Source organism: Hemicordylus capensis, chromosome 6, assembly GCF_027244095.1.
Source record: "Hemicordylus capensis ecotype Gifberg chromosome 6, rHemCap1.1.pri, whole genome shotgun sequence".
NCBI classification, from domain to species: Eukaryota; Metazoa; Chordata; class Lepidosauria; order Squamata; family Cordylidae; genus Hemicordylus; species Hemicordylus capensis.
In genome coordinates this window covers 89,470,274-89,485,819 of record NC_069662.1, presented here as the reverse complement: position 1 = coordinate 89,485,819, position 15,546 = coordinate 89,470,274, and the positions used below count along the sequence as shown (strand labels likewise).

The window sequence follows — 15,546 nt, the reverse complement described above, 5'->3', positions numbered from 1 at the left end:
GCCAGATGGCCAAAATAGGGGACCAGGGGGGCTATAGAAATCTTGTTTAAATTAATGATTTGAGACTGTTATGGGAGCTAGAATATGGCTTCTGATTAAATACTCCTGCCAGGCACAGTGACTGCCCCACATGTCTTTCTAAATTTTTCCTCTTTAGAGCCTGTCCTCAATTTACTGCTTAATTAACTGCAACTGATCTGCTCCATACCAATAGTCTGGCTTCATGTATCACTCTAACTGTATTTTTTCTTTGAGGTTTTCCATTCCTTTAGATACAGTTAATCAGTGATGTCTAAATGGTGATTGAAAGAGGAGTGAACAAAAATGGCTACATTCGAATGCCATTAGACAAAAATAATGTCCTCATAAAGAAAAGTAGTAGGCAACCTTTTGACTCCATTCTATTTGCACTAATTTTAATACTGTAGCATTCAAATATGCTTTACCCCGCTGAGGAGTGGGCAGCCCGACTCACCACCAATCCAAGCTGCCAAAGCTCTGAGTTGGTGAATCGAGCCGCCCATTGCCCGAGCCGGGGCCATTCCCAGCCCTCCGGGCCACCAAATCCCTGAAGGGCTGTTCCTTGACCTCTCCTCACCCCAAATGGCCCTCCATCCGAACAGTCTATGTTACTCAATCTACCTACCCAACACCTGCACTCTCCTGCCAAGTGACCAGTTACCTACCGAGTCTGCCTATGATCCCACACTAAGGCCTCAGTGAGAAGTAGGCAAAAAAGGCTGTGCCTTAAGCCAATCTGGCACAACCCAAAGAATTCCTACTTGGCCCCCGCAAGCGACTGGCTATCCCTCACTGAGTACTGGGCAGGTGCCCGGCTGAAGAGAGACTGCCCACAATAGAGGCGGTCAGGCCCAATCGGCCCGCCTCCTTCCCCCGATTGGCCGGCCCTGGCCATGTGGAAGGGACCTAATATGGTGACTGCCGTACCTGCTTCGGTGATGGGGGCACCACCCTGCCCCCTGCCTCAGTGGGCGAGTGCGGCGGCAGGAAACAGCATTCAGAATGGAATGCTCATTAAAATGCATAATTCATTGAAAGAAATGGTAAGCATCTACATTTGGATGCACACCCCAATATGTTCCCGCTTAATACCTGCAGTTATTATCCCGCTTAATACCTGCAGTTCCTAAAGCACAGGCATACAAGAAACACCAGAGTTTCCATGAATATTTCAGTACTTTGCAGTGAAAACATCCACAGAAATAAACAGATTTTGCACATCTCAACACACTTAACAACCAATATCCTATATGAATTTAGCAGTAGTGGGGCAAACATCCAAACATATAGACTAAGTACAACTTGAGAGATCCATGGCACCACATATATCCATCATAAGCCAAGATTGTACTAGTACTGAGTATCCTCTTCCCCTCACTGGGTAAAAAAACAGCTGTTAAAGTGACAAGTCTCTTAGCAGGGGGAGAGCAAATGTCCCTATTCAACTTAGCATAGCATCTCTCTCAGTGGCTATTGTTGCTGTGCATGTGGATGGATGGATAGATAAGAGTCCTTTGGGAATAGGGAACCATTTTCTCATTACTTTTGCTATTTAAACCACTTGGAAACTCTTTTTTTGTTGAAAATCACTATATTAATAATAATAATACTCACAATAAATCCAAGTTTTTTGTAATCCCGGGTATACATTGATTTGCGTTTCTCAACGTTGCCGCTACTGCTGTTGGGTTCACATTCTGCATCAAAAGCAATTCTTCGGAGTTCAAATATGATGTCTCTTTGAGCCTGATGGAGTTTATTTTTTAAAAAACCACATTGAAAAATATAATACATGTTGTTTAGAATATTAGTCATACCAGCACCTCTCCTCATTTTATATGAATACCATTTGATAACCAGATTTAACAAGAAGCACTTACATAGCATCCTGTCATTGTTCAAAGCACTTCACATACACTCTTTCTTTTGTGATTCCCTTGCAGAAGTTTCCCCAGATGTCCTGAAAGTGCATATTTCTGTTTGTCAAAGTCCCGGTTTCAAAGTCAGTCCCTGTGCCCAGAGCACCTCTCACTTCTTCTCAACCAAACATTCTTTACCTCTAAATCCTTTTAGCAAACTTCTTTTTTTATGATCCATCCGAAACTTACCTATACTATACTAGCAATTTTCAGCCCGTTAGATTAACGGGCGCTAGTAGACTGCCCCCGCCCCCGCCTCCTGCGGGGCCGAGTGCAGCCACCAGCGGGCCCAGTCCTTCCCAGTCCGTGGCGTCCGTGCCATCGGGACCAGTCGCCCCGCCACGGCCACCGCCACCACTTGCTGAGGCCGCGGCTGCTGCGCTGCCACCGCCTCGTCTGTACTCCCGCAGCGGCGGCCGCCGCCATCAGGGCCAGTCGCCCCACCGCCACCTCACCTGCACTCTCGCCGCGGTGGCCGCCGCCATCGGGGCCAGTCGCCCCGCTGCGGCCACTGCCACCTCTGGCCGAGGCTGCGGCTCTGCCACGGCCTCGGCCGCACTCTCCTCCCGGCGTTGGCGGCGGCCGCTTCTCCGCCGCCACTTCTCCTCCTCCCGGCCCCAACATGGCCGCCGTGTCCCTGCGGCCGTATCTTTCTCGGCCGATCTGGGCATGCGCTCCGCGCATGCCCAGAACGGCCGAGAAAGACACGGGCCGAAGAAAGACACGGGATCATGCTCAGGCTTATTATTATAGAGGATTACATACTACCAAGTAATTCTTGATTGTGCCAATTAAAAAAAATATCAGTTTAACATATAGCAAGGAAGCGGTGACAAAAATGTGAATGACTCACACATCTTCCATTTATGTGTTGTATTTAATGCATTATTAGGCACACCTGCTTCTCTCCCACGAGCTCCACGTGCATGTGCAACTTATGTATTTTACTCCAGGGGGAATATACAGAAGTTAATAGAATAATAGAATTGGTGAGTTGGAAGGGACCTTAGATGTCTTCTAGTCCACCTCCTCCTCAGCTCAGGAAACCGCTACAGCATCTTTGACAGATGGCTGTTTGAAAACCTCTATAAGGAGGTGAACCAGCACTGCACAAGACAGAGTATTGGACAACTCTTACAGCTAGGGAATTCTTCCTAATGTCTAGCCTAAGTCGGCATCCTTTCCATTTCAACCCGTTTAAATTGGTTCTGCTCTCAGGAACAAGCCCTCTCCTCCTTCTATGTGACCAGCGGCAGATTAATCTTTTGGCTGCCCATAGGCAGCCAAAGATTTGGTGCCCCAGGGACAATAGTAAGGGGGCTTGTGGGGGAAGGAAACCTAACTCTGTTTTTTTACCCTGAAAAACACCGCTATGTAGCGGCGGAGGCTGTGCTTGCCTCCTATTATCACAGATTTGGTTGGGCACTGGAGGACGGCAGCAAAAGAGGCCCTCCCTCAAGCCCGGCTTACTCACAAATGACTCAGAGCAGGCGATTTCAGGCCTCTGCGCACAGAGGCCCGAAATCACCCGCTCTGTGTCATTTGTGAGTAAGCCAGGCTTAAGAGAGGACCTCTTTTGCCGCCATCCACCAGTGCCCAACCTCACCTCCTGTGATGGCTTAGAAGGCGGGCGGAGCCTCCATCACTACACAGTGGCATTTTAAAAGGTAGAAAAAAAGAATTAATTTTCCCTCCAGCTGCCGCTCCCCAAGATTTGCTGCCATAGGCAGCTAACTATATTGCCAATGCAGTAATTCACCATTGTATGTGACAGCCCTTTAGATTCTGAAAGCAGCTATCTTATCTCCCTCTAGACTTGTCTTCTACAGCAGGGCTGCTCAATCTCAGCCCTCCTGCAGATATTGGCCTACAATTCCCACAATCCCAGGCTATTAGCCACTGTGGCTGGGGATTATGGGAGTTGTAGTCCAGAAACAGCTGGGGGCCTAAGTTGAGCAGGCCTGTTCTACAGGCAAAACTCACCCAGTTCCTTCAACCATTTCTCACAGGATTTGGTTTCCAATATCTTTGTTGCCCTCCTCACCCCTTTCTGGTTTATCAATGTCCTACTTAAAATGCAGTGCCCAAACCAGACACAGTATTCCAAGGGAGGTCTGACCAGAGCAGAACAGAGAGTGGAATTATTGTGATCTGGACATTATGCTTCTGTTAACACAGCCAAAGACTGCATTAGCTTTCACCATCTGAACATACAGGAAGCACAAACAGAGAATGCTTGAGTTACCTGCATTTCCTCTGTTCCCACTTCAATAACAAGTGAAACCACACTCAGTACCTCTCTGCATTTACTCCTTTTGGGTGCTTAATTTGTATATCAGCCATTGAAAGTGTTGCCTTTCAATCAAGTAGTCTACATTTCTTCATGTCTCCCCATCTTCCAAGCATCTCACAGCTGTGGAAAGCAAACGCTTCCAACAGAGCTAAATCATGCAACTCCTTCAAAATATTATTTCAATCTATGCTGAACTATAATAACCAATTCAGTTATCACAACATAAATACTCTTATGCCTGCCATGGAACCTCCTTTTTCATTTTTAAAATGATTCCTGCACAACAGTGACCAGAAAGTAAAAACAATGAAATATTTATGTAGATGTTGAATACCACTAGTCAGTTATGGTTATGGATTGAACAGATACATCCTGACAATGCAACATGGCGTATTTTCTATTCCTGTCAGGTTTAAAACACAATTAGGACAAGATTGTTTCAAATGTTCCATTCTGATTTATTTTTTTAAAGGTATCCTAAGCACTTGTCTAGTGAAGAAAAAGGGGGCTATTGACTGACATGTGTTCATTATCCCTGGTCTTCCTCCAAGGAGTTTCAAGCAGCTTACATGTAGTTCCCGGACAGCCTTTCCATAGAGGCCCTGGCTCCCTTTGCTTCTGCAACTGGTCTTATGCACCTTCACACCACAAAATCTGAGTAGAAAGTAATGGGTGCCCAACTCTGATTAGCAGTTTACAGAAAATGCTAGATATTCTCTCTTTTGTGGCCACCAAACTCTCTCACACTACCTTTAATATATAATAAAAGGCTCCCCTCTAACTGAAGCATTTCCCCTGTCTCTATATGATGTGTAGCACGAAGTGATATTGTTTTGTTTACCTGATCTTGGGGATCCATTTTGGTCATCACTCTGTCTTCTAATAGGTTAAAGGTGAGCACTTGCAGAACATAAAGCTGATGTGCCATTTCATTATTGATGGCCCTCTGAGCTCTTATAACATACTGAAAACAACCAATAAAAGTACATCAGGCAAGCTTCCATCTGCATATACTTTACCACTGATTTACTCAATTGTTTGTATTTCCACAAGTAATGGTGCATGAATATTGGTGGATGATGAAGAAAGGCAGTTTTAGAAAGTGCTATGGATAGCAGGTATGCTTTTGTTTGTGATACTAACTACTGCAGTTCGTTAAACGGTTCTGGTTGCAATGCAGCTTCACTCCCCTCCCTCATATACTTGTGTTCATGCAATTATGAATATGAGCGAAGGATGAAAGTTGGCATCAAAGTCAGTTCTGCTTTAAAAGGTGTTCTTACAAGAAAGCCTAAAAATGTGTATAGCCCTAACTGGCATCAATGTAGAAAAGGTCTCCATTCACGCTGTTGATGTAATGAGCATTCTAATGTCAGTTGCAGGAAGGGCATCAAATCTAAATGCTCCACCATCCTGTCCCTTCCAGATGGTTCTTCCTTTCTGTGCATAGAAATGGTTTTTAACAACCTTAAACATAGCAAAGAAATCTCAATGCAATCATCTTTGTGTTTGATGAAAATGTTTTTATCATAATCACACCATTCCCTGCTGATAGCCACCATATAGCTCCTGGGCGACATTGATTGCCCAAAAAGCTTGCCATATTGGTTTGGTACCAGCTTTCCTCCTTCATTTGGGGGTATAATTCTGCAGTAGCTCTAACAAAGCAAAGACTTTGGGATATATATCCTTTCAAGATCTTTCTGTCTTTGCTCGCAGAAAGATCTTGCTCACCAAATCACTTTGACATTCCATATGAAAATGCCTTTCAGCAAGCTTGGGCAAGATCGAATGTATTCCTCTAACAGGTTCTGCAGAGAAGATATGAGAGGAACCCCCTGGTCTTTGATGGTGATGGTTTGGTGTCACAAAAGATAATGTAAATTAACCATAACCATTGGTGGAAAGCTCAAACTGACCTTGAGTAAAGAGGATTTATATCCTAGAGTTCTTGGCAACAGCATTAGATTAGGACAAAAAACCCTTGACTAGAGTAACACTAAATAACATTGAATTCTAAGAAATGATAGAAATGAGTTTGCAAGCTCAAGATAAAGCAAATAATATTTTGTTCTTCTCAACAGATTGCTTTCTACATCTTCGCTGAAGGATGTGATAGGTCATTTATGCTCTTACAAGACCAAAGTTTATAAAAGGCCAAGAAGTTATAAAATAAATTAAATCCTAGTATATCATACAGGATAGCCACCAAATGGGCCATCAGGGAAATTACTTGAATAGCAAGCCAGAGGTTGCTGGTTCGAATCCCCACTGGTATGTTTCCCAGACTACGGGAAACATCTATATCGAGCAGCAGCGATATAGGAAGATGCTGACAAGCATCATCTCATACTGCAAAGGAGACAGCAATGGTAGACCCCTCCTGTATTCTACCAAAGAAAAACCACAGGACTCTGTGGTCGCCAGGAGTCGACACTGACTCGATGGCACACTTTACCTTTATCACATACAAGTACTGTGATACTACTGCCTTTTCTAATGATCCCTCATTTAACATTATTGATTTTCTCCACTCTTCATTCCCTTCCATAGCACTGGATTTCATAACTTGTGACCCAAGCAGTCCAACAGTTTTTGCTGTCTACCACAAACTGCAAAACAAAGGAGTTGTCCAGCATGTAGCAATCCAAGACAGATGGCTGGTGAACTGAATTTGGCCTTGTGGGCCACAACTTAAGCTAGCCCCAATTTGCTACTTATGGTGCAATACATTCACAGTTATTTAAAACATGTGAAGGAGAAAACATAAATAAATTCAACTGCTGCACTATAAGATCAGTGTGCAATTGTCACTTTATCACAAATTAACAAAATGTAATGAATGGAGAGAAGGTTGGGCAAAGCAACTGAGAGGGTGGTGGCCTGCCAGCTCCAGACAGTCTTGGAGGAAACGGAGCCCCTGGTGGCGCAGTGGTAAAACTGCCGCCCTGTAACCAGAAGGTTACAAGTTCGATCCTGACCAGGGGCTCAAGGTTGACTCAGCCTTCCATCCTTCCGAGGTCGGTAAAATGAGTACCCAGAATGTTGGGGGCAATATGCTAAATCATTGTAAACCGCTTAGAGAGCTTCCAGCTATAGAGCGGTATATAAATGTAAGTGCTATTGCTATTGCTATTGCTATTATCTAGACCCATTTCAAACTGACTTCTGGACTGGCTATGGGGTAGAGACTGCCTTGGTTGGCCTGATGGATGATCTCCAACTGGGAATTGACAGAGGAAATGTGACTCTGTTGGTCCTTTTGGACCTCTCAGCGGCTTTCGATACTATCAACCATAGTATCCTTCTGGAGCGTCTGAGGGGGTTGGTAGTGAGAGGCACTGCTCTGCAGTGGTTCTGCTCCTACCTCTCAGACAGGTTCCAGATGGTGTCCCTTGGAGACTGTTGTTCTTCAAAATCTGAACTTTTGTATGGTGTCCCTCAGGGCTCCGTATTGTCTCCGATGTTGTTTAACATCTACATGAAACCACTGGGAGAGATCATCAGGAGATTTGGTGCAGGGTGTTATCAGTATGCTGATGACACCCAAATCTATTTCTCCATGTCAGCATCATCGGGAGAGGGAATAACCTCCCTAAATGCCTGTCTGGAGTCGGTAATGGGCTGGATGAGGGATAACAAACTGAGACTGAATCCAGATAAGACAGAAGTACATTGTGCGGGGTCGAAACTCAAGAGACTATCTTGATCTGCCTGTTCTGGATGGGGTCACACTTCCCCAGAAGAAACAGGTACGCAGTCTGGGGGTGCTTCTGGATCCAAGTCTCTCCCTGGTGTCCCAGGTTGAGGCAGTGGCCAGAGGTGCCTTCCATCAGCTTCGGCTGATATGCCAGCTGCATCCGTTTCTTGAGATATATGACCTCAAAACATTGGTACATCTGCTGGTAACCTCCAGACTGGATTACTGCAATGCGTTCTATGTGGGGCTGCCCTTGTACATAGTCCGGGAATTACAGTTGGTTCAGAATGCGGCAGCCAGGCTGCTCTCTGGGTCATCTAGGAGAGACCATATTACTCCCATATTGAAGGAGTTACACAGGCTGCCGACGTTTCCAGGCAAAATACAAGGTGTTGGTCATAACCTATAAAGCCCTAAACAGCTTGGGCCCTGGGTATTTAAGAGAATGTCTTCTTCATTATGAACCCCACTGCCCATTGAGATCATCAGGAGCGGTCCGTCTGCATTTGCCACCGGTTCGTCTGGTGGCTACTCAGGGACAGGCCTTCTCCATTGCTGCCCCGAGGCTTTAGAATGCGTTCCCTAGTGAAATAAGAGCCTCCCCATATCTGACAATTTTTAAAAAGTCTTTAAAGACGCATCTGTTTACCCAGGCTTTTAACTGATACTGTTTTAATTGTTTTTAATGTTGTTTTAGAATATTATTTTAAAAATTTTAGACTGTTATGTTTTGAATTTCTTGTTGTTGTTGTATTAACTAGTGTTTTAATGTTGTTTTTATCTTGTTGTAAACTGCCCAGAGATGTAGGTTTTGGGCGGTATAAAAGTATGTTAAATAAATAAATAAGAAAGTACTCACTTGCAAGATGATTGCCCGAAGCTGTTTCTGGGCTAAGATATTTGCCATTTCCTAATTTGGGTAAAAATGTAATAGTTTAGCTTGAAAAGTATATAGTTCAGTAAAGCAGCATCAATACCTTGCCATGATTAATCACTAGCATTGTAGTCTACATTATCTCTCAAGAACTTACATCCAAGAGGCTGTGATCTACCTAGCAGAACAAGAAAATTCACTTTGTTACTGCTCATTTCCATTACAAAAATGGTGAGAAGTTTACAAGATTGGCTGATCCAGTAAGCTGGCTATCTACTACTACTCCTCTTTATATAGAACTTTTCAACAGAAGTTCTCAAAGCAGTTTACATACATACATAAAAGGTTCCCTGTCCCTAAAGGGTTCACAGACTAAAAAGAAACACAAGCTAGAAACCAGCAACAGCCACAAGATGGATACTGTGCTGGGGGTGGAAAGGGTTATTTGCTCTTACCATGCTTAATATAAAGTGAACCACCATTTTAAAAAGGTGCCTCTTTGTTAAGTTATCAGAGGTCTGTGGTCTATCAACTAGGATGGCTTTGCTCCCTTGTAAGGGAGCCGGGTGGATTATAACCTTCAACTTCATTTGGTACTGGTTTCATACTTTGGCCTAGAGTTGCAAATCATTTTGTATGTTAAGGGATGCTCAGGATTTCAGACAGCTGCTGCCTATTACAGCTGCTTCAAACAGGATGGACTTGTATTACTCTTTCATTAATTATGAAGCTTTGTGTAGCCATGGCTACATGACACTAATGATTATAGAAGGAAGCTCCAACTTACAAAGCAAATGACAGCAAGTATAACATGGACCCTTCTACTACAACTTTTCCTGTCCCTTAATTCAGGTTTTATTTCTCAAGGAATAAATTAAAGATCAACAGCCTGACACACCCTAGTGAAGTTGCTCCTTATTACACCATTAAACCCCAGAACTGGGAATTTGCCTTAAAAAGAAAACCTAACACATTTTTATACCACCTGATGTAAGGATGCTACAGGTTTGGTAGAATTACAGCACAGTAAAGCTTAGATTACAGCTACAGAAACTTGGTCCCAATAAAGATATTACTCTACTCTGGCTGTTTAAAATAAACAGCCACAGTAGAGTAGTATCTTTATCAGGACCAAATAAAATGTCACACATATCACCCCTGCCTGAAATCCAAGACAGCTGCTGCCAGTTGGCGGACAATATTGACCTAGATGGACCAATGGTCTGACTATAAGGTGGCTTCACCTGGTCATATATGCACATTCTCTTCTGATCTGTCCTGTTCCATTACAATTCTTATTTATTGTCATCTTTGTACTATAGCATCCCTTGTCCTTCACATGTTGCCCCCTACAAATCCCAAGTACCAAACATATGAACACCTGTCTAACACATTAAGAAACATAACTCTAGTTATTAACAATAACTCACCTGCCTCCTGTCATCAGGCGCTTTAAGGAAAAGTGCATTTATTACGGCAATGGTGTACGTTTGTATTTCTTGATCTGCCCTGAATCAGAAGATGTTAAATAATAAGAACAGTATACGAAATTCAAGCATTAGAAAAATGTACATGTGTTTGTTTTGTAGGAGCTAAAAGCATGCTGTAAACAGTGTGAACATAAAAAAGCTAGAGGATTAAACTGCAGATGAGAGTTGCTTGGGAGAGGGATCCCTACAACACTTTAAAATTATCTAAATTCCAAATAAATAGCAAAATTATTGCCATTAATACATTTTATATCAGATGAACTATACTCATCCATCAGATTTGTATTGCATCCTTCTTCCAAGTCATGGCGCCATAGATATGATGGTCTGGGTTTTTTTCTCATAAGCAGCCTACGAGGCAGTTAACATCCTTAGCAACTTGCTGAAAGGCCACCCAATAGGACTGTGCATGTGAGAAGAATGGGAATTCAGACATTGGAATTCCCGTTTTCCCGACATGCACAGTCTTACCACCCAGTAAGAGTCAATGACTGGATCCATGTAAAAGGAGCAGTAGCAGTCTGGAGAGGAGTCATTGGATATACCCACAGAAGGACCACAAGTATCACCAGCTCAGCTTTTTTAGCATAAAAAGATGGAATAAGCTAAACTGGCCAATCTCCTTCCTCCCTGCCAAGCCACCCCTCCCCACATGCAAACTTACAATCTCTGTTGTGAGCAAATATGGGCCTATTGCATGTGGCTCTTAGGCAGAGTTCTTTAGCAAGAACCTTTGTCCTGGCCAACTGTTTCTTCCAGAGGGTGATAACATCTTGTCAACTGGAGCTGTTTTTAAGAACTTCTCCATTCTAGTTTTAAGTTCTCCATTCTAGTTTTAAGTATTATTTCCAGACCTGCCCCCTCCAAATAAGATAATATAAAGAAATAGTAATGACAAAAGCTACTCACCCTTGAAGATGCGGAATTAACTGGCCAATTGTAATTTCCTGTGCCACCTTCTGGTACAGATCATGGCTATTCAGCACCATAGACTCCAAGATGGCTAGTGAGCGTTGCAATATAGCAATGTCATTAGCAAATTTATTCACATAACCGGCTATCTACAAATAAATCAAGTTTCTTGTATGAGACCATAGTTAGATACAAAGGAAATATTTCAGCAAGATAGTCATTGAGATAGTAGATAAAAACAATAAATCATATTTAAATCAGGGTATGAAATGCTGGATTGGTAAGGCTTGTGTAAACTATGGTTAACATCTATACTGGTGTCATGCCCAACCATGGGAGGCGAGCTGGTCTTGTGGTAACAGCATGACTTGTCCCCTTATCTAAGCAGGTTCCATCCTGGTTGCATATGAATGGGAGACTAGAAGTGTGAGCACTATAAGATATTCCTCTCAGGGGATGGAGCACTCTGGGAAGAGCAGAAGGTTTCAAGTTCCCTCCCTGGCTTCTCCCAGATAGGGCTAAGAGAGATTCCTGCCTGCAACCCTGGAGAAGCCGTTGCCAGTCTGTGTAGACAATACTGAGCGAGATGGCCCAATGGTCTGACACCGTATATGGCGGCTTCCTATGTTCCTATGGTTAAAGGATGGCTGTACTCAGTAAGGGAGAGAGTAAAAAATCCTAAATACTAAATCCATTTCCACACAGACAGTGGAAATGGCCTAATGTGATAATGTACCACACACATACTTATAACACATAGTGTTAGCCCACACGTCGCTCTGTTATCGGACACATTATCATTTTGTATGTGACAACAAATTTTATATTAAGAGAGGACTGGAATGCTGACATTTTCTCCAAGTTATGATTCTGTACAGACATGAGAAATTTTAGAATTCCTTTTTAAAAAGAGGAGATCCAAATCAAGACTGCCTTCAGACTAGGTGGACCAGTGGTCTGACTCAATATAAAGCAGTTTTGTGTGTTGACAGATGTTTCCAACTGTGTGTGTGATGTTTGTAAGTGGTGCTCTGTTACATATAAACAAAATTACGAGCTTAGGGTCAAACGAGATTCAAGGCAGTAACCATGTACATGCCTGTTTGCTACAGTCAAAGATGGGTGGATATCTATTTCCTACACAGAGAGCAGCACATGGGCAAGGGGAGCTAAACCTTTCCTCAGCCTTACCTTGCTGTGTTCCATTGCTTGAAGCACTCTCCCCTGCTCCCCTGCCCTCAGCCCAACTCACTTTCAGTATCAGAACTGGGCTGGCAGGAAGGCGCATCAAGCAGCAGAGTACAGGAAAGGCAGAAGACAGTTTAGCTCCCCTTACCCTTTTGTTCCTTTTTGTGTAAGAAATAAGACTACTTCCTGCTTTATACAGGAGATCCTTACTGTTCCACATATCCCATTTCAAGTATCCGCGGATACTAATGGGCACGTATCTGTGGTTCCTAGAGGGCCAGAATTGACCGTGGAGCTCACTTCTGGCTGCCATTTTGTCTGGAAGAGCCCAGGAGGATCCATTTTATGGCTCATTTCTTGAAGAAGAAAAAAATCAGCCTTTTTTTCTGAGATTTTTCACGGTTTGGGGGGGCAGTTCATTCTTTGGGGGCATTTCTGGGCACACCCGCAGAACAGGCCACAGTAAGTTTTGGGACATTTGGGGGCTGTTTGGAGAAAGTTTGGGGCTTTTTTAAAAAAAATGTCTTCCACCCTAGAACATAATCCCCCTTTCCCCATATCCCCAATGCCTTGTTAAGGAAGAGACTTGGTCTTGTGTCAGCAAGCATGACTTGTCCCCTTAGCTAAGCAGGGTCCACTCTGGTTGCATATGAATGGGTGATGTGATGTGTGAGCACTGTAACATATTTCCCTTAGGGGATGGAGCCACTCTGGAGAGAGCAAAAGGTTCCAAGTTCCCTTCCTGGCTTCTCCAAGATAGGGCTGAGAGAGATTCCTGCCTGGAGCCTTGGAGAAGCCGCTGTCAGTCTGTGAAGACAATACTGAGCCAGATGGACCTATGGTCTGACTCAGTATATGGCAACTTCCTATATTACCCGTGGTTCAGTTACTTGTGGTAGTAGGCAAGGAACGGAACTCCTGCGTGTAATGAGGTTCTCCTGTACATGGACAGGCACATTCACAAATACACACAGCTGCTGTGCCTGATTCAGTTTGCCTCTTAAAGTCAAACATACCTTTTTTATGAAAGCCACAGAGAATGTATCCCAAGATACAATTCCATGATCCATCAGCTCAACAAATGCAGTCAGCGTGAAGGATAACATATCTCCAAAGCTAGAAGAGATAGAAGCCAGAGCAATTACAAGTAATAGGCTAGGAGACTTCATGAAAAAGCAGGAAGAAACTTTGGGGGAAAGGAATAGCAAAGCAAGAATATGCAAGCAGAAGCAGAATAAAATAAAAGGTGTGCAAAGCAGCATCAAAAGGATTCCACATGGATACCAAAGCCCTGTCAACTGGAAGAAAGTGTTCGAAATGACATTTATGAGAAAAAGGCCATGTAATGCCCCCCCAAAATAATGTGATCTAGATTTCAACCTGACCAATTCAAAGATGGGACAGGGGACAGAAATGAGAAAGATGCTTCACTTTCCAATAATGGATCAGCTGTTTAATGACTTTCCCACTTCTGGACAAATGCCAGCAAACATAGGATCAGGCAAAAGTACATATGCTCCTTTCTTCTTCAGCCCTTCTCCCCAGGATGAGTTCCATGCACCAGACATAACCACCGTTAAGTATGAAGTCAGCAACAGTGTTAATTCTAAGCAGAGTTAACCAAAATTTGAAAACCAGCATTAAGCCCTGGTTATTACTAGTGCTGAGCACGTCTTACATGTGGTTGTATCCAGCAGGGAAAGGATAGAAGGATTCATGCTGGAGAGGGGAGGGAACATATGAGCTCTCACACCTACAGGATAAGGTGTGATACCATCCCCTTGGTTTGAAAACCACTGGCTGTACCCTGGTACAATCAGTTAGGTGTAGCCTACTTCACTTTTTGAATAAAAATTATACTAGGAATCTGCATAGAAACAGATAGCACATATATGGAAAACTATGTTCTGGTTAGCACAGCTAGTATTTCTATGTCATGAGATTGCATTAATGGAACTCTAGAACATAACTCCAGAACATAATCCTAACAATTCCACTCCACTCCAATACTAACCTGGCCTCTCTTTGATGTATACACCCTATAATTCAATCAAAGAAGTTACCTGATCAGAAGGAAGTCCTTCAATCACATAGGACAAGAAATGAACGATGACCCTGGTGATAACCTGAGCCAATGTACTGCTTCCATAACAACCTCCATTTTTTTTAATTTTTATTCTTTTACATTTTATATCCCACTCTTCCTCCAAGGAGCCCAGAGTGGGTGTACTACATACTTAGGTTTCTCCTCACAACAACCCTGTGAAGTAGGTTAGGCTGAACTCAGGTCCCCCCGGCCCTAGTCCGGCACTCTAACCACTACACCACGCTGGCTCTCCTCCATTATTTCATCACATCAGGCGCCCAGGATGCTAGAATTCCCAATGAATTTCTTGGCAGCCAGATTTATTTATTAGTGGGCTTTCATAAAGTGCCAGTGTGCACACATTCAAGATTTGCTACTTGCAACATCTATTAGCTGTTTTAAATATCAAAGGGGGTTAAACAGGAGCTCATTGTTTTGGCAAAGTACATTCTGTACTTTACCATTCTGTTTACGCTAGCATAACTGTCTCCCATATGGCAGTACCGAGTTGTGGGGGGGGGGAATGAGAACATCACACATTATGATTTTTACATATGTAGAGACAAATGCTATACATACATAAAATGTATACGTATTATAAAGGTATATGTACTGGGGAGCCAGGATTGCCTGCAGCCCCTGCTTTCCCCCATCACAAGAATGGTTGGTAATCTTGGGGTCGAACAGGGGCTTTGCCCTCTAGGGCATGCTTCTGGATGCTGTTCACCCTCCTCCACCAACCAAAGTTTGTATGCTCTTCAAATCTTCATACAGACATATTTAAAAGAGCATGTTCCTTTCAAATGCAGAAGAGCGGGCGAGAGAGAGTTTATATTGCAGACAGTATAGCACTTCATCTCAACCTGATCCACCTGCTGTATATCTAAAGGAGGATGGAAAATCTGGATGCAGTACTGGGGGAGTTATCTCTTCTCTCTGCCATTTCCCTTGAGAAAAACATAACTTGGGGAAAGGGGCAATTTAAATCACAGAAACAGCACAGGGTTTAAAAAACAAACAAACAAACTCTGTGAGGAGCAGCCTGTACTAGAGATTAGGAATC

At 43.3% G+C, this 15,546-nt stretch overlaps 1 protein-coding gene across 5 annotated transcripts in view; it reads right to left on the bottom strand.

Moving 5' to 3' along the window:
* Positions 1-15,546, bottom strand: part of ELMO1 (engulfment and cell motility 1) — a 459,005-nt gene that overhangs the window by 264,483 nt on the left and 178,976 nt on the right. For all 5 annotated transcript variants that reach the window (XM_053260714.1, XM_053260710.1, XM_053260713.1 and 2 more), the window contains 6 exons: positions 13,414-13,513; positions 11,207-11,358; positions 10,238-10,316; positions 8,793-8,843; positions 5,075-5,197; positions 1,636-1,767 (listed from right to left, as the gene is read on the bottom strand). In XM_053260714.1, coding sequence (XP_053116689.1) covers positions 1,636-1,767; positions 5,075-5,197; positions 8,793-8,843; positions 10,238-10,316; positions 11,207-11,358; positions 13,414-13,513 — 637 coding nt within the window. The remainder of the gene's footprint in view (positions 1-1,635; positions 1,768-5,074; positions 5,198-8,792; positions 8,844-10,237; positions 10,317-11,206; positions 11,359-13,413; positions 13,514-15,546) is intronic.